Source organism: Balaenoptera acutorostrata, chromosome 20 (assembly GCF_949987535.1).
Source record: "Balaenoptera acutorostrata chromosome 20, mBalAcu1.1, whole genome shotgun sequence".
Classification (NCBI taxonomy): Eukaryota; Metazoa; Chordata; class Mammalia; order Artiodactyla; family Balaenopteridae; genus Balaenoptera; species Balaenoptera acutorostrata.
Genome location: NC_080083.1, coordinates 49408053 through 49434441, shown reverse-complemented (window position 1 = coordinate 49434441; position 26389 = coordinate 49408053). Strand labels below are relative to the sequence as shown.

At 48.0% G+C, this 26389-nt stretch overlaps 1 protein-coding gene across 2 annotated transcripts in view; it reads left to right on the top strand.

The window, feature by feature from the left end:
• The window catches only part of TEX2 (testis expressed 2), a 110332-nt gene that overhangs the window by 79685 nt on the left and 4258 nt on the right, over positions 1 to 26389 (top strand). Inside the window, exons 6-10 of one of the 2 annotated variants that reach the window (XM_057536980.1) lie at positions 503 to 649; positions 5454 to 5553; positions 16059 to 16191; positions 22607 to 22726; positions 24367 to 24576. In XM_057536980.1, coding sequence (XP_057392963.1) covers positions 503 to 649; positions 5454 to 5553; positions 16059 to 16191; positions 22607 to 22726; positions 24367 to 24576 — 710 coding nt within the window. Of the gene's footprint in view, positions 1 to 502; positions 650 to 5453; positions 5554 to 16058; positions 16192 to 22600; positions 22727 to 24366; positions 24577 to 26389 lie in introns of both variants that reach the window. The other variant, XM_057536979.1, reaches the window with a different exon arrangement.

Here is a 26389-nt window from a genome sequence, read left to right as displayed (position 1 = left end):
CCCCTCTCCCAGGAGAATCATGACCTCCCAAGAGTCAGGCTGAATGTGAGAGTCCTGGGCATTGAGAAACTCTGGGGCTGCCTGGTGAGACCAGCTCGACAGTTACATGTCCTGGGAGCCTTAGCTGGAAGAAAGAGAGGCAGACCTTTGATCAGATGTGTCATTGACTCAGAATGTTGGTACCAAGCTAATTTGGCGGGAGGGGAAGGGTAGGGTAATATGGCTGAGCTAATTGTATGAAATATTAGCTGGTTCACAAGAAGACTGGTAGAAGAAGAAAATAGACAAAGAGGAGTTTTTATCTGTGATGGTGGCTTTTGTTTCTCTTTTTCTATTCACTGATACAACGTGGGACTTGTAATTTATAGGGAAGAAATACGACTCACGTGGCCAGTCCCCCTTCTCTAGAGGGAGGGACCTTCGGTGACTTTATAAAAATAAGCCCCTGGCTTGCTCTCCATTTGCTTTCTAGTTAATTCTGCTCCTTTTTTTCTTTTACCAGTTGCCAGAGGCTCCACCCTCTGAGGAGGAAGAACAGGAAGCCTGGGTGAATGCCTTGCTTGGAAGAATGTTTTGGGACTTCTTAGGAGAGAAGTACTGGTCTGATCTGGTGTCTAAGAAAATCCAAATGAAACTCAGCAAAATAAAGGTATTGTTTTCCACCCAAGAGGCTTCCGATTCATCACGTCTTAATTTCTAGAAGTTTTGTACATTATATCCTAAGTGAAAAATCATTTGGTTTTAAACGTATAACAAATGGGAGTAGTAGGTTCTTATCAAGTAACACATCTGGGCTGTGACCTTGACCATACGACTAACTGCCTCTGGGGATGTAGTGAATGTTCCTGTTTATTTTTTCCCCTTCTGTTGCCCTCATTGTTATTCACTCTGGGTGAGAATCCAGAATTTGGTTTGGGAAAATGGGAGCTGTTGCAGCTGGTTTGTTATATAGAATTGTGTTATCTTTAAGTTAGTAATGAACTGAAATCATATGGCCGGACAGCCCACCCAGCCTCACAATCTTGGCCACACAGCATGTGCTCTGAGGAAAATGCCAGACTACTTAAGACCTCTTTCCCAACTCCCTCTCAAAGCTGGGAAAGCTACCATTGCACTCTAAATGTGTCTGCATTTGACCTTTACTTCTGGCCAGATGGTATTTTATTTTGGGCTCTCTCTTTGCTGAAGAAACAGTCCCAGTGCTGATGTAGGCCCACTTGGAAGTGAGTTTAAACTTGCATAAGTATTCTTCACAATTGCCACTAAATGACTCATTTAGTACCACCTTTGCCAACTGAGAGACCTTATTTAGGTTACTTAGAAGTAAGTTTTTGATCCATTGAAGACCCAACCAAGGAAGAGTCACTTCGGTACCCAGATCTTCACGGAGAGCTTACACAGTCAGCAGCTTAAGTCAGTGGATCCTTTGGGTCATAGATACCTTTGAGAAGCAGAAACATACAGAACCTTTCCCTAGAAAAATGCCCTGTGACATTTTGCCCATGATTTTGCCCATGATTTCCGAGAGTTCAAGGACTCCAGGTTAGGAGACTGTGAGTCACGGTAAAATTATGTTGGAAGAAAATGTGGGCACGGAGGAGCTTCGATTTGATTCCTGTCGTGTCTTTGGGTCAGGAACAGCCTTTCCTGGCACAGTCAGGCTCTCTGCCACTCCGGCCGCTGTCACCCCTTCCCCAGGCCCTGATGAAGCGGAGGGGCCTCCTCAGCTGGAAGAGTGGATTTCAAGGCAGAATTCGGGGCAGGTGTTTGGGAGGGCTCTGTTGACAAGGCTCAGCCCGTGTATGTTCTTCGGGCGAGTGAGGGTCGAGCACTCCACTAGCCAGGTCCGTAGGGGGAGCAGGAAGCAGTTTGGAGAGGAGAGGCCAGCAGCCACCCCGGAGCTCACTCAGCCTCCTCCTCTTTTTGGGAAATGAAGGCGGGCTTGATTGAGTTCCCGGGTTGAGGCGCACGGGCGGGGCTGGTGCTGCTCTTTTCCCAGAGACTGTCAGGGGTGCTTCCCTGAGCAGGAGGGCTCTGGGTCCTGGCGACAAAACAGGGCACTCCTGAGCTGTAGAGGGACACCGCTTTCGCCGCTACACACATTCCAGTACAGACTCGGAGCGGGTATCGGAGGGCTTCTCTCTGGCGTTGGGAGTCCTCGGGGCCAACCTCCACCCGGGATTGAGAACCGTGGGCTCCCTCAAGCCAGAGGAGGTTGATGAAGGGCTTTCATTTTCATCTTCTCCCTTTGCTGACCCTGTGGGCTTCTGCAGGGTACAGAGATAAACTCTTGTCTGTGTGTTGAGGTCAGAAGTGCTAGGGGGTTAGGGTGGAGAAAGTGGTCCCCATCCAGCAGCGCCGGCAGTTCAGAGGCGGGGGCTGTACTCCCCCCACTGGCAGCCTCAGCGCCTCCCACCCTCCACCCCGACCTGAGCTGCTGTCCCGGGAAGTGCCCTGCAGACCAGAGGGGACCCTGGTGATGGAATAAACGGGAAGGCAGCGGGAGATTACCCCCATTCTGAACCTGCCATCACCCCTGCCAAGAGAACTCTTACTGTCACCAGATATCCAGGTATCCCTGGGAAGCGCTGTTCCTTAAATACAGTAGTGAGTATTGGTTAATGGGCAGTCAAGAACCAGAATGGCTGGAGAAGCCTGAGCTGCCCCCTGTGACAAAGATCCCCCCTGTCTCCTGGTCTCCTTGAGGACCTGACATATGGAGGGCGCTTTGCTGGCTGCAGTGACTGTCACCCTCACCCGTGATAAATAACTCACGTTGTGGAAGAGCAGCCCCGTGTGTGTATCTGGTGCCCGGTGATGGGTTTAAAATAAGCTGAGTTTCTGCCTGCACGGCAAGTACGCCCTGGGCCTTGGCCGGCTTCTCTGGTACCACCTTGGAGCCCTCAGTAGTTATGGCCTCTGTGCCCATGTCAGCAAGTGCTGCTCTTACTGCAACGGCTTCTAACTCACCCCCCACCACCCTGGAGAACGCCCGGTCCCCAGCTGGCTTTACCCAGGAGGGTAAAGAACACACAGTGGGTTCCCGTCTCACTGTGGTGCCCTTAGGGTGGAAAGAAGAGGGTCTCTGGTTGAAAAGAGCAGGAGGGGGAGTGACCTTTCCTTGCCTCCCCCCACCCCTGCCGCCGACAGGGCAGGAAGGAAGCAGCTCTAGGGCCTGGTCCTGAGTTTTGATTCAGATCAGAGATCTGAGCAAAGAGGGAGTGAGGGGGTTGGTTAGAAATGTTGCAGAATCTTGGAGTTGGGTGCTCAGGTGAATAAGTAGGAAACGCCCGGCTGACCTCCCCTCCCCATCCTGCTTACTGGTGATTAGTGCCCATCCCACCCCTGCCAAGTCTTTCTCAGTCCCCGCTTCCTTCAGTTCCCTCCTCCATCTTAGGCCCTGCCTCAGGCCCTTCCTCTGCCCTCTCGGGGACTCCAGGGAGCAGGATGGCGTGGGGAGGGAGGCTGGACGGGGCGCAAGGAGGGGCACCATGTTCTCTGCGTGCGCTTCCCTGGCTCAGTGTCCACTCCTGTCCCCATAGAAACCTGGCGTGCCTCAGAAACACTGGGCATTAGGATGACGATAATAGACAAAAAGGACTGGGGCAAGGGTGCAAGATTTTGGCTACATCTTTGGCCAAGTATCATTCTGTAGGCTGATTGGGAGGCCAGCCACCACATAACATTAATGCTTTGGAAAAAGGTTTTCCAAATAAAGCAACCACCAATTCAAAAGGCACATTTGAATACTGTCTCTAGTCACATTTTGTCCATCTCAGACATCATAACCTCTTTAAACTAACACCTCCATCCCCACAGAAAATCAGAGATGAAATTCCCTGACTGGTGAATCCTATAAGTGTCTAAGTTTCTCTGCAGAGAGACAGCTGAAGAGGTCCAGCCAAAATAGGCACTAAATTCATGTCTGGCTAGATGCTCCTCATTTTATGGGAAATGTTCAGCGTATGTTCAATTTTTTTTAACTCTTACTTATATTCTAAATTTTACAAAATTATTCTAATGTTCAACTGGAGCAGTCCTTAGGAGAATAAGAAAATTCTAGGGGAAAAGAAAAGAGAGGGACTTGCCAGATTTAAAAATGTATTTTAAAGCTACAGTAACAAAACCACTTTGCTACCAGTAGGAAACAGTGCTCAGTACAGACTCCAGTGCAATGGGAATCCCATAATGAAAGGTGGCTTTGCAGGTCAGTAGGGAAAGATTTGGTTGTTCCAAAAAAAATAGGTTAAGACACCTGACTAGCCACTGGGAAAAAAAATTAAGGTGGATTCCTAGTTTACATCTTACATTAAAATTTGGACTGAACTAAAGATTTTTTAAAATGTACATACATATACATAAATCCGGGTCAAGGAAACATAGGTCAATTAATTCTCTGCTCTTGTGGTGAAGTAGGAATTTCTAAGCATGATACCAGCACTCTTACGTTAGTTCATTTAGAGTAAATTCCTACTGACAGCTGTGTTAGTTGGGGTCCCAGCGGAAAACAGATGGCACATTCAGTGCAGCAAGCTGGGGAAGGATTATGAAGGTGTGGGCCGATGCAAAGAAACTGAAAGGCATCGTGCAGCCCCCCCAGGGCTGGAGCGGTGGGGAGCGGTTAACCCAGCCTCGGGCAGAGTGGCGAGGTGGAGGGGGCTGCCCGTCTGATAGGAGCTGTGGCCTTCAGTAGAGGGAGGGGACAGATGCCTGACAGTTCTCCTCTCCGTGTACCTCCCCGCCCCCTGCCCACGGCTGTGTCCCACTGGCCAAGCCCGACCAGAAGCCAGAGGGCAAGAGTCCATCGATGCGGTTCCCGCAGACCAGCCTCTCGGGATGTAGTGAGGAACTCGATCCCAGGGGGCAAAGGGAAAGTATCCAGCACAGGGTCAAGGGATGTGATTTTTTTTTTTTTCCCAAGGATTTTAATACATGTTGTGAGTTGGCCTACAGAAAATGTTGTAGTGATTTCCTAACTCCCCACTAGTAGTCTAAGAGAGGTCCATTTTCCCAGCCTTCAGCCAACTCTGGGCATTATTAACCTGACCAGCATGGCTCGTTCCTTCTCCACAGTCTGGTCTCCGGCCACACGCCACCCTCAGGGAAGCCTTCGCTGACCTCCTTATCCAAGACGGCCCAGCCTCCCTCTGCCCCGTTTCCCACCTTATCTGCTCTGTAGCACCGGTCACGCTCTGCAGTTATAGGGTATTTGTCTGCTTATCTGTCTGTTCCTGCCTCTTCATCATAAGCCCCACGAGAGCGAGGACCTTGCCTCTCTCGTCCGCGGCTCTGTCTGTAGTACGCTGCCTAGTACTTGGTGTGCGCTCAATAAATTTTGGTTGAATAAATGTGTCCCCAAAACCTTGACCCTTGTTCCCTCTGAGAGTATGTTGACTTCTAGCATTTACCAGTTTCCTAACGAGTCTCCTTGGTTGTTTCCTTCTGTCCTCCAGCTCCCCTACTTCATGAATGAGCTAACTCTGACGGAGCTTGACATGGGAGTAGCTGTGCCAAAAATCCTTCAGGCCTTCAAGCCTTACGTTGATCACCAAGGTAACTCTTAACTGACTCCAGAGAGGAGTGGAGCATTTATATGAGCATTAGAATGTTGCCGTCGCTGCAGATTGAATACCAAGGCTTTGTGTTTGGAGGGAGTTGGGGGCGTTTTTAACCATATTTCATGTTGCGTGCCTTCTGTTCTTAACGGTCACAGCCTGAAACCGGTGGGGAGTAGATCAGGACTCCCGCTCCTAGCCCTTCTGGTCTTCTGGATCCTTACAGGTCCTCCTCCAGCCCAAAGATGCCCACATGCCAGTTAATGGGGGCCCGGCCCCGCATGGTCACAGCCCTTGCCAGGGTGAGAGGCAGTGGCTGCATTTCAGGCCCACTCACCCATCGTGGCTTCTCGTCTGCAGGTGCCTGGTGCTGGATTCTTACCGGGAGCTGCCCCTCCTCATAAGTAGTGACATCTTTGCCTTGCCTTAACCTCTAGGATGCAGATTCTTTGAGCTTCATGTTTTATTCTTTCTGTTCCTTTCCACTCCAAGTAGGCACTCAGTAAGTGTTTGAAAAATGAAGACTTATATTGTTGGGCAGTATTTTGAGAGTAAGGCTCTCTGCTGGAGGGAAGTTCTCTGATTTGGTTTTTAAGACATGTTACAGACACATTATTTATGCCTACTTGTGTATGTGTGCCTGTGAGAAGGTGATTGAAATGTGTGGAGAGTTTAAATAAAATTATGACGTAAAGATTTGTGTGTATTTTGTGGCACCTTGACAGAAAGTTTAGTACCCAGGAGTCTGGTGAAAAGAAGAATGAATTAGGTAGGCAAGAATAGTCCATGAGCAGAAAGGGAAAAATCTCCCTGTCATGGAAGCATTCAGAATACTTTTTTTCTAGAATATCCCTCTCCAAGTGAGCCTCTTTCCACTTAAACTGGATTTACATTCTTCCTCAAAAGGCTCAGGAACAAAGTAAGGGAGAAAATAATTACAACTTTTCAAGAGAGTGATATTTGTTTTGAAGTAAATATTTTGTAAGATTGATAGACTATAGCATCTACTTTTGTCTCTGTATGGCTGTATCAGGTGGCTCTTGAACATATTTAGTGAAATCAAGTTCTGTGTTGTATACATTTGATGTAAATACAGAGAGTTCTTTTTTAGCACTACAGCTAGCAGCTCTAACAAATCTCTCTAGCATTATTTCAGCTAACAGTTTAGTCCATATTTCCAGGTCTTTAGCATCCCATCGATTTCAGAGAAAGATAGACCAGAGAATTATTTGCAAATCCAGAAGTCCACCTAATAGCACGTCAAAGTCACCTGTGACCACTTAATTGTGTCTACACTTTGATGAATCTGAGTGCTCCTATGTTTAGTGAATTTCTGGTTCACTAAGAGTAAAACTAGAAAAGATGCTTTGCAAATGGTCTAGCTAGAGTTCTTTCAACCACATGTGAAATTTAAACAGCTGCATTATCCATGTGTCAGGTGCAGAGCTAGGGTCTTCGCCCCGACGGCATTGCTGGGCTGCCTGGCTCCCTCTGGCTCTGGGGGGCTCTAGGTTGCCCTTTGCTCTTTGCCTCTTTAGGAACTGACTTGTAACGAGCTGGTGAACGATCAGGTAACATAAGCCTCCTGAGGGTCAGGCTTAACGAAGGTAAATAATACGTGTGCATGCTTTATTTTCTAATGCATTAGAAGTCTCTTATCTCAGAACTGTCCTTTGTTGAACTAGTAGAAATTTCCAGTGAGAGGGGAGCAGGGCCATAGCTGGGCTTGGCAGCATCTAAGAAGTGTCCCTGTGGCTGTGAAGTCTGCAGCCTCCCACGGCAGCTTTGTAAGGCTTTGAGTGAAATTCACTAAATGCCTAAGTCTCAAGTCTCTTTCCCGTTCCTCTGGGGCCAGAGCTGCATCAAGACATTTTATTATATAGATCAAAGCTTTTGCCAGTTTTTTTTTTTTTTTTTTTTAAAAGGATTTTCTTATTTATTTATTTATTTATTTATTTTATTTTTGGCTGTGTTGGGTCTTCGGTTCGTGCGAGGGCTTTCTCCAGTTGCGGCAAGCGGGGGCCACTCTTCATCGCGGTGCGGGGACCGCTCTTCATCGCGGTGCGCGGGCCTTTCTCTATCGCGGCCCCTCCCGTCGCGGGGCACAGGCTCCAGACGCGCAGGCTCAGCAATTGTGGCTCACGGGCCCAGCCGCTCCGCGGCATGTGGGATCTTCCCACACCAGGGCTCGAACCCGTGTCCCCTGCATTAGCAGGCAGATTCTCAACCACTGCGCCACCAGGGAAGCCCCTTTTGCCAGTTTTTAATCCATTTGAGGCTTACTTAGCTCCTTTCAGGGCAAGTTTTAGAGATCTGCCTGCTTTATGTAACAAGGGAAGAAATGTTACTAAAGAAAGGAATGATAAAGACATGAAGCCTGTGGGTTTTAAAAGTTTGATCAAATTAGGTTTTTCCGAGTCTGCAAAGGCTACATGTGATGGTATAACAGAAATGAACATGAAGGGACAATGCATCTTGGATTCCATTGCTCTAAGAGAAACCTTTCCTTTGGGGGGAATGAAAATCAGGAGTGACTTGTTAAAACTGACTCTGAAAAGCAGAGTTCAGCTTTCAGGGAACTGCCCCCCAGGGTGAAGGGGGGCTTCGACCGCTCTCAGGAGGGGGCGCCTCCCAGGGAATCCCCCCTACACACCCCACACCCTTATTTTCGGTAATATTTCCTAGCTTGTGCTTGTTTGTTGAAGGCACATGGCTTGGGAGGGATATTGGGGCCAGAGCTGCTGGATCGCTCCATCCTCAGGATGCTCTTCTTCCTTCCTTCCTTCCTTCCTTCCTTCCTTCCTTCCTTCCTCCCTCCCTCCCTCCATCCCTCCCTCCCTCCCTTTCTTTCTTTCTTTTCTTTCCTTTCTTTCTTTCTTATTTCTTTTCTTTCTTTCTTTTATTTTTGGCTGTGTTGGGTCTTCATTTCTGTGCGAGGGCTTTCTCCAGTTGCGGCGAGCGGGGGCCACTCTTCATCGCGGTGCGCGGACCTCTCACTGTCGCGGCCTCTCCCGTTGCGGAGCACGGGCTCCAGATGCGCAGGCTCAGTAGTTGTGGCTCACGGGCCCATTTGCTCCGCGGCATGTGGGATCCTCCCAGACCAGGGCTCGAACCCGTGTCCCCTGCATTGGCAGGCGGATTCTCAACCACTGCGCCACCAGGGAAGCCCCAGGATGCTCTTCTTGAGGCAACACAGAGCGGTGGTTCTGAGCTCCTTGTCCTTGGGCAAGTCCTTAACCTCCTCACTAACTAACTCCTCTCTCAGGTGGGGAGACTGATGGCACCTACTTGGTGGCTTAAATGAGTTAATACATGAAAGGCACTTGGAAAACATCAGGTGCCAAACAAGCTCTAAGTGTTAACTATTGTTATTTTTACCGACATTATCGCTGCCTTCACTGCTGCTGCTCTTGGAGGGTTTAGAATGTGAGCGGCTGAGGTGTTCGGTTGACCCATCCTACAGCTTGAGGCCGGCAGGCCCTCCCAGAACAGATGGAAGGGAAAGGGCCATTCCTGGTTCCAGACACACAGCCAGGTTCTAGTGCAGCGGATAAGGGGAAAGGACCACCGTTCCCGGGGCCGGAACCGTGGCCGGAAGGTGGAGAGCATCTGAACCTTGGAAACTGGCCGTGCACCTCCTGTCTTTGAGCCCTGCCCGCTCCACACACACCTCACCATGGGGTGGGGGGTGGTCTCCTTCCTTCCCTACAGGCCACAGAGCAAGGCCTCCCCCCACCACTCCTCATCCCCACCCCACGCTGCTGTTCCTCAGGGCCTGTCCTCGGGGGGCCACCAGGCCAAGCTCTTTCCAGTTGTTTTACTAACTCTGTTAGGGTAATGTTTGCTCCTTCGTTCCTTCAACAAATACTCATTGTGGGGAAAACTGGAATATTTAGAAAAGGGAAACGTTACCCATCGTTCCACCATTCAGAGATAGCCAGGATGACCATTCTGCTACATTTGGTGCATTCTCTCCTAATCTTTTTTCTTATGGATAAAACTTAATTAAAAATGTAGAGCTCCTTTTTCAAAGCCTTAAAGAGTTGGGCAGATTGACCGTTTAGACTTGAGAAGGCAGTCAGAGGTTCCCGAGCAGGACCCTGCCGTGTTTAGCTGCAAAAGCCAAAGCCCAGACGGCGCGATGTGCCAGAGACCACTCAGCAGCCGCGCCTTTGCGCCTTTCCGTGCCGCTCCACAGCTTCCAGGCCGGACCAGAGGCTTGCTGTGCGCACCAGCTCTGGGCCCGGCCGCCCGCGCTTGGGCCCCGCCCCTTCCTTATCCAGCAGCGAGGCCTTGGGGAGGTTACTAGGCACTCAACACCTTGGGCTCCTCATCCATAGCGTGATGACGGCAGTAGCCTCTCGCCTGTTGGTTGTGGAGATTAAACGCTTCGTGTCAGCACTCAGAGAGCACATGTGACACGCAGGAAGCCATCGGTTTTCGTTGCTGCTGCTGCTGCTGCAAAGCTTGATTAGTAAAATCTTCCCGAAGGGGTTTGGTGGGGACCCTCGTCTGTCAGCCAGGTTTTTCTCTTCCATGCCTGGGACCAGTGACCTCAGAGCGGTGCCTGCAGGGGTGTCAGCAGTGTCAGAATGAGCCAAGGCTGGGGACCGTGACCCCTCAGGTTCAGTTTAATTAATTTAGTCTTCAGGGCTTTTGCTACACGGAGTTTGTCTGCAGATGGTCATTGAGCGTCCACGTGGACAGAGTGCCGTGTGGCACCGTTTTTGCCCTGTTTCAAGATACCCGATTGACAACCCGAGTTTCCACCAAAGGGCTTGGGTTCTGTGGAAAGATGACCGTGGCCCCCGGGAAGAGGAAGCTGGTCTGTCTTCAGAGATGCCTGTAGTTGTGTCTGGCACGTCCACCATCTCCATTTGCCTTCCAGACCTTGATCTGTGGCGCCTGGTGCCTTTGCTCAGTGCTGGGGCTGAAGCTACTCTGCCAGCGGAGTATTGCAGAGAAGTGGAACCAGGGGCAGTCTGTGAACTGCCTGTTCCTCTGGCTACACCCTCATCAAGAGAGCAGCTGCCTGAGGTCGGTCGCGGCGACAGGGCCAGACTGTGGGGCCCAGCACTGAGAAGAATGGCACATATACTCTCTGACCAGATCTGTGCTGCACAAGGAAAAAATACCTTTTGTGGGAAGGGGAAAAAAGTACTCATTTGTGGAACTTGGGTGGGGTGGGGAGGAGAGACTCTGATTTGGGACTGTGTTGACCTTGAAAGGTGGAGCTGTTTCCGAGAACAGTTACAGGTAGACAAAACCAAAAATGACATCTGTCCTAAAGGACACATCCAAGTACGAGGAATAATACTAGTTTTCTGCAGTATCTGAGTGAGCAATATAGCACCAGTCTGTTTGCCAGGAACGAAACGGTCACTAATGTGGTCGTCTAAGAGCTGAATAACTCAAACATCTGTTCTTGGTAAAATCTGTATATTATTAAATCTTCCATTTTAAGAGCTTTTGTTTTTTGGATGCCACATGTTGGCTTTCAGAGTGAAAATCAGCCATCAGTTACAGGTAGAGGGAAGTGGAGGAGCAGGTAACATGAGCCAGACCCTGTGAGCAAGGCTTCAGGGCCTCTTACCTCCTCCTGAGCAACCCCTGCCCCATTAAACCTGTTCCAGTGAGACTGAGGCCTTTTAGTTATTTTAATAGTAAATACGACAGTGAACTGCTGAGTGAAAGTACTAGATTTATTCGAGCACGGTAGGACTGCTTCTGAGGCCATGGGGTCTATTAAATCAACTACCAGGGAGAAGGCGGAAGAACCTCTGTTCTACTCGTCTCTGGTGACACGTACCAGGGCACGTGTACTGTCTCTGCTGGCATCGAGGTCTGCTCTGCACCAGGTGGCCCAGGCCATCGTTACTCTTCTTCAGGCATAAACTTCCAGAGGACAGGGATTCACTTCAGCGTCTTGAGCTCTGATAGCTTGCGTTAAGAACTAAATAAACATTTTGAGGTGGAGCGAGCAGTAGCTTTTGCCACAGTCTGAGTAGCGGTGGTGGTAACTGATCCTTCCCTCACGAGGCTGAAGAGAAACAGAAAAACAGCCCTCTGAGCGCCTCAAGTCCTTGTGTGAAGACTGACTGAAGTTTGTCATGTTCATTGTCAGTTGTGTTTCCCTTGTTGCCAGTGACAGGCCGGTTTTATAGGGACTTGTTGGTAATCAGGTGCCACCCTTCGCCACTGGACAGCCTCACAACGTGAAGACCCCTCATGTGATGGAGATTGTTACGGACCGCATGTCTGTGTTCCCCCCAAACTCATATGTTGAGGCACTAACCTGCAATGTGATGGTATTTAGAGACGGGGCCTTTGGGGTGATTAAGTTTAGATGAGGTCACGGTGGGATTAGTGCCCTCATGAGAAGAGAGACCAGAGAGATAGCTCGCTCGCTGTGCCACATGAGGACACGGGAGAAGGCGGTCTTTGGGGTGATTAAGTTTAGATGAGGTCATGGTGGGATTCGTGCCCTCATGAGAAGAGAAACCAGAGAGATAGCTCGCTCGCTGTGCCACATGAGGACACAGGGAAGGCGGTTGTCTGCAGGCCAGGAACAGAGCCCTCACCAAGAATGAATCGGCCAGCACCTTGATCTTGGACTTCCAACCTCCAGAACTGTGCCAAATAAATGTTGTTTCAAACACGCAGTTTGTGGTATTTTGTTACAGCAGCCTAAGAAGACTAAGACAAGACCCTTTGTATTCATGCCCTTTCCAGAGAACCTCTCAGGACTGGCTGCCTTACGCCTATTTAAAGATTTAAAAAATTGCCTTGCTCCTTAACTTCTGGTTTTTGTCCTTGAGCACTACCAAGACCAGATGGTTACAGGAAGCAACATTTTAAATGAAATGCCTCACAAACAAGTCTTAACCTTTGTCAAGAGCCCAGAAGAAAAAGCTCTGTTCCCGCACTCACCCAGGTGAGGAGCATGCAGCTCGTTAGGGTTAGGGTGCCTCTCAGAGCACAGTGTCTGTCCACTCTTCACAGTGTTGCTACATTTGTCCTCAGTGAGAAGACCACCTTTCTAGTAACTGCTGATTTCGTCTTTCAGTCCTGCAAGGTGGGAGCTCCTGACTCACCCTTTATGTAACCAAGTGGTTTCGGCTCCAGTTACGTGCACTCCAAGATTTTCAGGGAGCTTTTTGCCACTGAATCGTTGTCACAGAAGCATGTTTTTCTTTGCACCTAATGTTAAAATTGTCATCTTACCCTCATCTGAATGCAAGCACGTCATGTTAAGATAACCTGTTTGAATGTTTGCAGTTTATATCTGTATTTAAAGATTCTCAAACCATTCTTGACTCCTTCATATCTTCACTGAGAATGGGGGCTGAGCAAGGCCCCGTGGGTGCGCCTCATGGAGCATCTACAATGATACAAAAAACAGGCTTCATCCCCTATGCAGAAGCTTGGTCAGATGTCCTCGCCTTGCCCGCTCCCCAGCCTGGACAGGGCTTTCTGGCTGCCCAGTGCAGCCTCTTCCCTCTGGCCCTGTGTCCTCCTCTGGTCTGGTCCCCGTCGGCTATGGCAACAGCAGCAAGCTAGGCTGTAGCCCAGAGTGGTAAGAAGAAGGAAGTGGCTGGTGATGGATGAGAAAGGGGAGAGCCCTGCCAGGATGCACCAAGCGCCAGGCTGGACAAGCCGTGCAGCCTCCCCTGTACAGATGAGGAGGCCGGTGCCCAGACATTGAGAAACTTCCAGGGGAACTCAAGCCCCAGTCCACGTGACTGGGCTGCATGTGCTTTTCCCTCTTCCCAGCCTCAGCTCCCGGCAGCGGGGCCGGACCACACGTCACTGAGTAGAATGTCCCGATGAGTGGGGTGTGGGCCAGCTGTTTACCAAACCTGTGTCCATATCCCCTCATTTAAAAAACAGACAAACAGAACCTACCACTTTATTATAACAAGTAAAATTCTGGTGCCTTTAATATGACAACCTTCGAAGGCAGTACACACTAGTAATATTTATTGGAAACCTGACTGGGACTTTCAAAGGAAATGATTATGTCTGAATACATACCGCTACCAGGTAGTTTGAGGCTATTGATTCTCAAGTTAAATAAAGCTGGCGATATACAAGAAGAAATATCTTCTTTATTGATGTTCCATTTATACTGACTTTAAAATCTACTAATATCAAGCTGTTTGCCCTAATTCCCGTTCTACTGGAAGTGATTAATGACTGAATGTCTTGATTAAAGCAGATGTGCCCTTCATTTCCAGTAACACTGCCTCTGAAGAGCAAGCTAATTAATGATTTTTAAATGTTCAACGTAAGCAAGAAATAAAGCAGTTTTGTGTGTTGCTGCAAAGAAGACATTCACAACTGATCTGCATATCACTTAATTAAACCAGGTCATTCACAGAAAATAAATATCTTCAATTATGATAAAAAGAATTTGGTGAAAGCAAAATGGAAATTATTCTGCCTTTAGTGAGGAGTTACACCATTAGCGCTTACTGAAGTTAAGAAAGCTGTTATCTGAGGTGGTGGCCAAACAGGGGATAAGTTATTTACTGTAATTGCTTGAAAATGCGGCTGTGTGTGAACAGTGGTTTTAGATTAATTTCCTGCTTCCTTTTAGATATTGTCATTTGTCTTATGAGGATCTATAAAACTTTATTAACATTTAAACACCCACTTGAAGGACCATGTTTTTTTTTTTTTTCACTGTATTATTGATTTATTCTTTTTGCATTTTACAAAAGTTACACTTGTTGAATATACTGTTAGTACCCACAAGCCAGCTAGCGGATCTGTTTTGGGGTTTTTTTTTTTTAATTTTTGAATTTTATTTTATTTTATTTTTATACAGCAGGTTCTTATTAGTCATCAGTTTTATACACATCAGTGTATACATGTCAATCCCAATCTCCCAATTCATCACCCCCCCCAACCCCCCTGCGCTTTCCCCCTTGGTGTCCATACGTTTGTTCTCTGCGTTTGTGTCTCAACTTCTGCCCTGCAAACTGGTTCATCTGTACCATTTTTCTAGGTTCCACATACATGCGTTAATATACGATATTTGTTTTTCTCTTTCTGACTTACTTCACTCTATGACAGTCTCTAGATCCATCCACGTCTCAACTAATGACCCAATTTTGTTCCTTTTTATGGCTGAGTAATATTCCATTGTGTATATCTACCACATCTTCTTTATCTGTTCATCTGTTGATGGGCATTTAGGTTGCTTCCATGACCTGGCTATTGTAAATAGTGCTGCAGTGAACATTGGGGTGCATGTGAGGACTGTGTTTTGATGGGAAGTCCATGAGGTGTTACGGAGCTTGGACTCTGTAAAGTCACAGCATAGTCTGTCCCACCTGCTGAATCATAGGACCCTGGGGTAGAAAAGGTCGTGAGATGACTGACCCCATTTGCATTTTAGACTTCTGGGCAGTGGCCACTTCTGCTGGTGGGCCTTCCCAGTGAAATTCCGCAAAGCCAAAAGCCTCTGAGATATGCTCTCGTTGACATGAGTGTCTTTTCTAAGGAACAGGTGGTTTTTTTGTTTGTTTTTTAACATCTTTATTGGAGTATAATTGCTTTACAATGGTGTGTTAATTTCTGCTTTATAACCAAGTGAATCAGCTATACATATACATATATCCCCATATCTCCTCCCTCTTTCGTCTCCCTCCCACCCTCCCTAACCCACCCCTCTAGGTGGTCGCAGAGCATCGAGCTGATCTCCCTGTGCTATGCGGCTGCTTCCCACTAGCTATCTGTTTTACATTTGGTAGTGTATATATGTCCATGCCACTCTCTCACTTCGTCCCAGCTTACCCTTCCCCCTCCCCGTGTCCTCAAGTCCATTCTCTACATCTGCGTCATTAAGGAACAGGTTTTTCAACTAAGGTACAAAGTGGTTACCCAACTTTATCTAGATAATCCTGGGGCTTGAACACGAATTCTTTTGATTCCATTCCTACACAATTTCCAGAAAGAAGAGGTTTCTAAAAGGTTTTGTCACCATGCTTATCATACCAAGCTAAACCTGAACCATTTTCTGTGCCCCTCCCCTCCCCCACCCCCAAACAATAGATAATTTTAAGAAAGACAGTGGTTCTCACTTGTGTCTTTAAAGAGCCCAGCTTGCTGTGAAGTCTCTGCACCTCTCTTCTGCCTCTAACCAGCTGGGACAACGCAGACCTCCTCCTGGCTTTGCCCTGGCGCAAGCCATCTCCTCCTGCTGGGAGTGTGTGTCTTACCAAAAGTGAGAAGAACCCAGAGGACAGGACCCTGAGCTCACTGTGACCATTTTAACAGATGCTGAAATACTGGCAATGTGCCAGACGCTTGAACTGTTTCCAGAAACTTTTCTTTTCACAGTCTCTTCTTGCATGCATTGGTAGTACAGGCAATATATATAGACTTTCAATGTGATACCTACTTAGATACTTTAAAATATAAATTTTAATCTGTCACTTATAGTCATGTTTTTCTGGGGGGCGAAAAAAACCTTCTGTTTTTTCTCCATTTCTCCAGGACTCTGGATCGATTTGGAAATGTCCTACAACGGGTCCTTTCTGATGACTCTTGAGACCAAAATGAATTTGACCAAACTAGGTAAAGAGCCTCTTGTTGAAGCCCTGAAGGTTGGAGAGATTGGCAAAGAAGGGTAAGGGGCTATATGAATTTACTAACCCAACCCTGGGGAACCACTTTCTTCCTCTAGCCCTTGAGAAGCAGCTTTGATGTGTATAGCCCCAATGTTGAGCACGAGCTTCTTGTAAGTGCTTCCTGGCCCCGGAGGATTTCAGGGAATAGTTTCCTGGTTTCACCCGCTGCAGACCGTGAGTCCCCGCCTCTGCTCAGTGCCGTAGGCCTCGGTGCTGCCAGTGGAGCATACAGTGTCGATTACCTGGAAAGCATCCCTGACTCAGACCAGCCGGGCAGGCTGCACAATAAAATGCTTTGTGAAGAGAAGCATCATCCAGAAGCTTCCTCCTTCAGGTTGCAGCCACAAACAGCACTATGTGGGCCAGGCTGAGGTGCTTCAGGGGGCTGCCTGCTTTAATCACAGAGTCAGAATTATTTACAATTAGACGACTGATTTTGTAGCCAAGAGGGTGCTCCTAAAGTGTTTTGAGACGCCTTTCCCCTAAATAATACAATATCTATTTTCTTAGTAAATTCCTCTCTTTGTAGAAGATACTGCATCTGTTGCTGAGTTTGTCTAATTTAGTAAATATTCCCAATTTGTGAGATAGTTAATGAAGCTGATTTTTTTTCTTGGATACCTGGAAGGGATAAGCCGGAACTTTCACATTCCCACACACCTTAAAAATGACTGCTTCAGACTACATATTTAAATTATACTATTGTTTCTACCGAACTAAAAATGCTGATTGGAGTCTGCTTCTCACATCTTTAGCCCCTTTGCATGGAATTGGCAGTACGATGATAGGAAAATGCCACAAGGAGCCACCTTCTCAGCATCTAAATATAAATATAAGACACAGGCTCTTAGATGTTTGCTTCATTATGATGCTGACCTGATGCTTGTATTCATACTTGTGGTGAAAGCACAGTAGATGAGGGAGTTGGATCATACATTTGAGAACATTCTCTCACTAAGGTGATTCTGAGTTATACAGGTGACTTAATGAAAATGTTCATATTTTGATTTTTGGAGAATTTCACCTGCTGTATGCAGTCTAACCTGTATCTGTGCTATTTTCCTTTCACTTTTCTACTGTTTTGTTAAAATGTGTTTGGATTCGGCAATCTGTGGATTGTGTTTTCCGGTGAGTGGTATTGATCAGCCCTCCATGTAGCATTTCATACCCCATCAGTGCTGAGTCTCGTTCAGACCCATGTGACACCGCGAGGAAGCTTGTCTTTTCATCATGTTCCCCAACATAAAGGCACCGTTTGTAGACCTGAGAGGATTGAGATCAGGAGCATTTAAGAGGCTTTCCTGGGGGGAGAGTCGTGCAGACTTCCTTGATTCGTATTGCCGGGGTCCTGATCTAGCCCTCCAGGCAGACTCAGCTTCTGTCCCCAGCTGCCCCGACTCCAGCGCCATGCCCAGCTGAGCGCCATCAGGCCAGCCTTGGGACAGCAAAGTTGCAGAACCAGCTGCCAGTAAAACCAAGCACCTTAGGCAGAAGCAGTCTTGAAAATGAGCTCTAACTAACCGGGAGCGGGACAGAGCAGACTTCGGTCAGGAGCATTTGTGCAGGGAGCCCTTTCTGGAAAGAGCCCTGTGCTGGCCCAGGGCTGCTGGGACTCCATTGGAAAGAGGGGTCTTGGGAGCAGGTGGGGCCCCACCACAGCCAGGTCCCTGAGATCCTTGCCACTGAGGCGTTCCATGTTCACTGTTATTCATGCAGCTCTCTTGGCACAATTTCAAGTTCATAAACTCAGCTGATCGGAGGACAGACACGTTTCTGAGCAAGCAGTGCTTCTCTAGACTGCATGAAAAAGTCCTCTGCGTTAGGAATATAATGGTATTATATTTAATTTATAATATATATCTAAAGTACCATTTTTTTTCCAGTAGAGTCTGGTATAAAATGTTTTGCTTCTTCCTGTGAGGGTGTTAAATTTTATGTTGAGGTGTAATTGGCTGTCATTTAATTTTAAAAGCACTTGGGAGGAAAACGCCTGGATAAATGAACCCTTAACCCATTTTTGCATAAAGGACCCCCTTGGGAATCTGAGAGCTCTGGATCCTTCCCCCAGAGAATGCCGACACATGCACCATTTGGCTCACAATCTCTGGGAGCTTTGAGAGCCTCTCAAAAGCCCATCCACAGCTAAGAGCCTGACCCCAGAAGTGATTCTAGCCTCACTCCTCCTCCTCAGTCAGGAGCTATGGAATCGCCCTGAGGCTGAATGCCGGAGGAGCGGCAGAGGCCCTGCCCCTGTGGCTGTTGCTGAGCGTGTGATCTTTGGTTTCCTTGAGGAAGCCTCTCCTAGAGCAGCACGTGTGAATGGTGGGTCCGCAGCAGCCCTTTCCTCCAGGCCCTCCCTTCAGCCCGGGGCCGCCTGTCCAGGGCCTCACTTCTGGGCAAGGGCTTGTCCCCTGCCGTCTGCTCTGGCAGGGCCTCTGCTTTGTCTCGCTGCTTTTGTCTGTCCCCCTTCAAGTGTGCAAATGACTGTGCCCCTGGGGAGTACCTGAGGAGGTGCTGCTCAGCCTGTGGGAAGTCCTGCTTACTGTAGAAAGTTCATGAGGACCCTGAGGCTGGTGGTAAGAAATTGAAGTCTGTGTCGCTTCACTCTAGTGAAGGCCTTTCCCTTTGAAATGTGGGTACCCTTTATATTTCAGACATTTTTCCTTGAGTCTTTGTATTTCCCGAACAGTCTTCTTGTTACACATTGTAGCTACGGTGACTTTGGGGTGATAAGGCACTCAAAATGGAATTCAGGTGGTGAGCTGGGCAGTCTGAACTTTAGGAATTGGCCTGAAGGGGACCCAAGCGAGTCGGGAAGGGGAATGTGCTGCTCGTTGGCTGCTATTTATTTATTTATTTATGGCTATGTTGGGTCTTCGTTTCTGTGCGAGGGCTTTCTCTAGTTGCGGCAAGTGGGGGCCACTCTTCATCGCGGTGTGCGGGCCTCTCACTGTCGCGGCCTCTCTTGTTGCGGAGCACAGGCTCCAGACGCGCAGGCTCAGTAGTTGTGGCTCACGGGCCTAGTTGCTCCGCGGCATGCGGGATCCTCCCAGACCAGGGCTCGAACCCGTGTCCCCTGCATTGGCAGGCAGACTCCCAACCACTGCGCCACCAGGGAAGCCCGCTGGCTGCTATTTAAATGCACATCGGGGCGAGCATTTCCTGGAAGGCCCTTGGCCTGTCCGTGCTCTACCACGGCAGCCTGGGCTGGTGTGCACGTCCCTGTATGGGCCACCACCACCCCACCCCCCCGACCTCTGTATTGGGTCGCTAGTCCCCGGTGTACCCGGGTCCACCACCCCGCCCCAAGGCCCTGATATTCTGGGAGCCCAGTGCTTGTCGCCCACGCCGTGACTCAGTCTAGCTCTGTGGGTGTACGTGCACGTGTGTGTGGCAGATGTATGGGCCCGACTTCTGTTAAAGGAAACGAACACACTCTCGTGAGCGTGGTCCCCCTCCAAGCAGTCCTCACTGGGCTGTTTAATCTAATTATGCAGCCCTGACTTAAAGCATTTTTTGGAGCTGCTTTTTAGAGTTGCCTCCGGAGTCTGTGACATTCCTTTAAGTATTCTGAGTGACAGCAAATCTTCCTACTTTCTAGACGGATTGGATCTTTGAGAAATTGCCAGACGTCGTTCAGAGGTGATGGTGATTATGAGACTAAGAAATTAAATGTTTGGTTCAAGACAGAGAGTATCAGTGATAAAATAACGCACTTTTTCTTATGTGTCCGACTGCAAGCGCATTTCCAAAAAGATTTTTAGCGGAGGCAGCAAAACTGGAATAAGCCCTTTAAGGTGACTCTTGAAAGGATATTACACTTATCTCAGATTCTAAGGTGTGTTTAAAAAAGTAGGCTTATTGCGTTCTAGCACATCTTATATAAGAATGTGCAGGGTGTCTTTCTCTGAAATTCATCATAAAGTTGAGATCACAAAATGCATGTTCAGTTATAAAACTTGAATATCAGCCAAATATTTAATTACACTTTTAATTAGTAAGTATTGGGTGCCGCATAATACAGCTCCCTATGCTGAGAGGAGAGGTACCATTTGGTCACAGTCAGAATTTCATGTCATCTGATCTGTTTTAACTGACAGAGCATTGTCTAAATGATTAACTTCAAGCCACAAAATTTGTCCTGTTCTCTGTCCTGTGGAGGATTAATTCAGGAACCCGAGAGCTCACTGCAGTGCTCAGCCTTTGGCATCTTCTGCCCCAGGTCTGGAGGCTGCCAGATGACAAATACCAGTGGGGACAGAAGGGAACGGTGGTTCTGCAGGTTTCACTGTGGTCCAGGATACTGAGGCAGCCTTTTGTGCTCTGTACCTTCCTTACCTGGCAGCATGAGTTCTGAGCCAGGGGGTACAGTCATTTTACTGATGGAGAAGTAAGAGAGGTTTCTGAGATGGTTGTGTTATCTTTGGGGACTTACCTCCCTGACTTTCTTCATCCCAAGACCCAGTGTAGGCTTTCTTGGGAATCATATTTTACTTTTTATATAAAAGAAGAGCTCTGTGAGGGCTGCCTAACCCTGGAAAGTGCGGAGATGGTTTTGTGACCAGCAGACACACGTGAGCATTTCCTGGACTAGCCCGGCTTCTGATGGAAGGAGGAGGAGTCAGGTGTTGTCCCCGTGGCCAGGGACAAGAGGCCTTTGTGTCTGCAGAGGGAGTTTCCCTTTAACACTGTACTCAAGCCTGTTGGCTAGAGCGCTGGCTCTAATGTTTCAGGGCCAGGATCAAGGAGGATCCGGGTGTCCTGCCAGGGAGGACATTTGTGCTCGGTCCTCTTACAGCCGGGCTCCTGTTTCAGGGCGGAGATTTCAGTGCCCTCTTCCCAGTGCTGGGGCCTCTGCTGGGCCTTCAAGTCCACACTGGCAGGTGTGCTCTGCCCTTGGGTGCCCTTGGCCCTTGTTGGCCAGGAGATGACTGCCCCCATGGGCTTCTGGTGGCCCAAGGAAAACCCCAAAGGGTTACGCCCGCAGGAAGATGGGACCTAAGCTGCGCTGCCTTCCCCTGTCCTGGTGATTTTTGTCCTTATCAAAAATACAAGGCCCCCACGTGCCACAACTAAGAAGCCTGTGAGCCGCAACTAAGACCCAATGTAACCAAAAAAAAAAAAAAAAAAAAAATACAAGGCCCACCCTCTGCTTAGTGACCATTTGGTAGCTTAATTGTGTTCATTCTGTCCCCATTAAGTCTCTGAGCCTCAGAGATGGGCCCTGCTTTCTGCCTCTCTGAAGCAAAGCCACCATCCAGGGAGGGAGCTGCCTTCTGTGGGGCCCAAGCTTGGCCAGGAACCCCCAGGGCCCTCACACGGGAACCTTGATCACTGGCTGCTGCCAGTGATCCAGTGGAAACTGAGGCTCTACCCTGGAAAGATTAACGAGGGACATTGCTCTCTGGTGAAGTTTTTTCTTACTTCATTTAAAAAACGTTGTGTGTGGGGTTTTTTTATAAATTTATTTATTTATTTATTTTTGGCTGCATTGGGTCTTTGTTGCTGTGCATGGGCTTTCTCTAGTTGTGGCGAGCAGGGGCTACTCTTCTTTGCGGGGCGCGGGCTTCTCATTGCGGTGGCTTCTCTTGTTGCAGAGCACGGGCTCTAGGCGCACGGGCTTCAGTAGTTGTGATGCGAGGACTCTAGAGCGCAGGCTCAGTAGTTGTGGCTCACGGGCTTAGCTGCTCCACGGCATGTGGGCTCTTCCCGGACCAGGGCTCGAACCTGTGTCCCCTGCATTGGCAGGCGGATTCTTAACCACTGCGTCACCAGGGAAGCCCTAAAAAACGGTTTTAAATTAGTAGTTTTCTTGAAAAGTTCCTGGGTTCTCATGTCAGTTGCTTCCTAGAGTCCCTTGAGATTTGTTGGTTGTTGGCTTTTTCTGTGACCTTCAGGAGCTGGGGCAGGTGTGGGCTAGGATACGTAATTTCACTAGGAAGGAGTCTTGAGCCAAAACTAACGGGAGGAAACTAAGCCAAAAAGCATAGTTGTTGAACTCAGCCAGAGTCAGGCGACTTGCCTGAACATCCCCGTCATCTGTGAGGTGGTCATGGCGCCAACATGAGCTGTCCCCTCCCCCGTGCAACCATCGTTCTTTCCACTCACCTTCCCATTGGCTACGCTGCACTGTCGACGAGATCACTGCATTTTGTGTGGACTGCATCACACTCCCACCACCTGTCTTTCTGACGCATGCGCAGAATCCAGCCCGTCAGGCCCAAGTCCTCTGCGGTCCTGTTGGGGACTTGGCACTGAAGGGTCTCCGGGGGGACCAGGCCAATCCGAGGACGCTTGGATTGGGCCTCTTCTGTCTGGGCTGGGTGGGGGAGAGTGATGACGCGGTAGCAGTGGTGGCGGGGGAGCCTGGCGCTGGGCCAGCTGCCGTGGTGACTCTGCCCTGATCAGTTGCAGGCCCAGGGCCTTCTGTCTGGCCGACAGCGACGAGGAGTCCTCCAGTGCTGGCTCCTCTGACGAAGACGACGCACCAGAGCCCGGCACAGGAGACAAACCGCTTCTCCCAGGGGCTGAAGGGTGAGTGGATCCAGCTTCCGGGGTCTTCAGGGGCCAGGGCTGCAAGTTGGGAGTGAGCTTTTATGGTCTTTTCCTCTCTGATCTTCCTTCCTCCTTCACTTTGAGTGAATGGTTTTTGCATTAATAACTAAAAGCCAATGGGATAAAATTTCATGCCCCAAAGCAAAAGGCCCGAATAGCTTTCCCTAATTAAGAGGGTCCAGACCAAAATGGTTTTCTTGGGCCGTTGGAATAAATAACAGAGAATTGAAGGGCGTGTTGATCACAAGGAGCACAGATTACACAACTGCTCCCTCTGGTGCCGATAGGGAGCATTACTTCCCTTCTGACGGGTCACACTTGTTTCTGTTGAGCTTTTAGTTCCTACAGTGTTGAAACATTCAGGTGATTTCTTCGGTGAATTTTGAAAACGTGGATCACTTAGCTGATCTTTTGGATCATGAACTACATTTTGGTGGCTCCCTTTGCCTGTTACTTGGACTGCTGAATGATCAAAGTGCTTAGGCTGCCTCTCTGTAAGGATCTTTTAATTATTTGAAGTGAGTGAAGAAACTAAAATGATAAAGAAACCAGGTGATTCAGAAGTATTTGTAAGAAAATATCAACCTATTCACTTTTGAAATCGTACAGAAGATGAAAAGAGAATCTAGATGTTTGAGGAGTTGGGACTAAAGTTTGTGTGCATTATTTAAACTCTCCCCACCTGACCTTCTTAGGAATAATTGCTTTTGCCTACACACATACACATACTATTCCTGACACTCTGGAACTGTGGAGGATTTTAAGAGCAAATATCCGCTCTTCTTAGGGCAGTCTTAGGTAGATGTGACCTGATACAGGAAAGCTTGCTTTCCTGGGCTGCTAGCATATCAGCTTGATGTAGCTTTTTTCTTTAGATGCTCCTAAGCCCTTTGACAAGTAGTTGCTGCTCAGAGTTGGTGTGACACCATCTAAAAGGCAGGTGTTTTACTGTGTTTTGTGGCCCTGTTAATGCAGCCCGATTTCTTATTTGCTATGTAGAGATGGTGAGATTTCGCTCAGAGGACACTGGATTTATATTCAGTATTTGAAGGTTATAAAGGAGAGCAGGTGAGATGCCTTCCCTGCTTGCACTGTGAGAACTTGGTCTGACTCTCCTTTGTCAAGACTCAGGCTCTATCTGATGTCTGCACCTTGTCTAAAGTTGTAGTTCTCTGGACTTCCCTGGTGGTGCAGTGGTTAAGACTCCGTGCTTCCACTGCAGGGGCACAGGTTCGATCCCTGGTCGGGGAACTAAGATCCTGCATGCCGTGCAGTGCAGCCAAAAATAAATAAATTAAATTAAATTAAAAAATAAATAAAGTAGTAGTTCTCACCTGGGGGTTATTTTGTCCCCCCTTCCCCGGGACATTTAGCCATGTCCAGAGACATTTTTTATTGTCATATCTGTGGGGCAACGTGCTATTGACATCCAGTAGGCTGAGGCCAGGGATGCTGTTAAACATCTGGCAACATCCACAACAAAGAATCGCCCAGTCCACCGTGTCAGTGGTGCTGCGGTTGAGAAACTCAGGTCTAAAGTCAGGTGAACACAGAGCCACCAAGTTGTTTGTGAAGGAACAAAGTCTATAATAACACCTGTCTGTGTCCCTCATTTAAAGGTATGTTGGAGGTCACCGAACAAGTAAGATTATGAGGTTTGTTGATAAAATTACCAAGTCAAAATATTTCCAAAAAGCAACGGAGACAGAGTTCATTAAAAAGAAGATTGAAGAAGTCTCCAATACACCACTGCTGCTAACTGTCGAAGTACAAGAATGCAGAGGAACCTTGGCGGTCAACATTCCACCTCCCCCGACTGACCGAATATGGTGCGTAGAGGGCCCCTCGGGGCCAGGCAGTGATTCCCCTTCTTGCGTGACCATAAAAATCCCAGCTTGCTGATCCTTGACATTATGGAAAGTACTTTCTCCTGGGAAGAAGCACTTTCAAACGTTTTTCATGGAACCTTAACGTTAGTTGTAAATCTGATTCTGCCTTCTACTGTGAGTGGTTAATTCACATGTAAAGACTCATCTTCACACGTTAGGGAGAGTTGAGGTTATTGGTGAAGTTTATGGGATGGGCTGTTTCTCTTCTTGGTCTTCCTCCCCTCTCAAGCCAACCCTTTCCACCAGTGAGGACAGCTGTCCTTTGTAGACCTCGTATTCTCTGCTAGCCTGGGGTGTAACTGCTTCAGCTGGCCAGTCCTCACAGCATCCTGCGGAGATAGGGCCATCATTATGCCCACCTTACAGATGGGGATCACACATCCAGCAGAGTCCTGGGCGGTTAGGGAAGACTTCCCCAGGTCAGACCTGGATGTTAAGGAGGCAGGAGCATGTGTGCTTGGTAACTGTGGTAGAAAGTCTTGTCATTTGACTGAACCAGTGGGTCTTAACTCCACCTGCATATCACAGTCACCTGGGTGACTTGTTAAAGCTATGCCCAGCCCAGCCCCCAGGATTCAGCGGTTGGGGGACTAAGCCAGGATTGAGAATCACTGAAATAAATTTCTCATGAGCCCAGCAGAAGAAAATCACTATGTATAAATCTCAATTTTAAATTGACATTCAGGGCTTCCCTGGTGGCACAGTGGTTGAGAATCTGCCTGCTAATGCAGGGGACACGGGTTCGAGCCCTGGTCTGGGAAGATCCCACATGCCGCGGAGCGGCTGGGCCCGTGAGCCACAATTACTGAGCTTGCGCGTCTGGAGCCTGTGCTCCGCAACAAGAGAGGCCGCGATAGTGAGAGGCCCGCGCACCGCGATGAAGAGTGGCCCCCACTTGCCGCAACTAGAGAAAGCCCTCACACAGAAACGAAGACCCAACACAGCCAAAATAAATTAATTAATTAATTAATATTTTTTTTAAAAAATTGACATTCAAATGTGCGTAAGGGTATACAGGGATTGCATAAAAGACCTCTTTGTACCGTAAGCTACAGTTGTGTGAAAAAGATAGCTCTGTTCTGTTATAGAGTGAAACCAGCATGCTGGTACACAACCTTAGTGTTCCGAAGGGCTTGTAGGAATGATCACAAAAGGATTTTTTAATTGGCTGATCATTTAATGATGATATTGGTGTTTCCCAGTAAAAACTTTAAAATACCATTTTAGATTTTATTTTTAACAAGTAATGTTTTCACTGGAAGAACATGAAGAAAACAGAAAAAAAAAAGCCTGTAACCTTACCATCCAAAAATAACCAGTTAATAAGTAACTTACTGTGCATTTTTCCAAGCCTAATAACAATTTTTTTTTAAATAGTAAGAGTTGATACGTTTCTCCCTCTTCCAAGCTTTGACTTAGGAGTTACAAATGCCACTGCTCAATGGGAGTTAAAATTAGAGACCTCTAGGCTAGTGCCACCCAGGGCATGCTCGGGTGCTGAACTGTTTGTTATTAATCCACAAAGATAAGTGTAGATACTGAGAGTGTTTAGAAACATTTATAGCAATTTGCCATTTTTATTGTACAGGCAGACCTCATCTTACTATGCTTTGCTTTCTTGTACTTGCCGATATTGCGTTTTTTACAAATTGGAGGTTCATGGCAACCCTGCATTGTCAGATGATGGTTAGCATTTTTTTTAGCAATAAAGTGTTTTTCAGTTGAGATACATACATTGTTTTGCACACTTAAT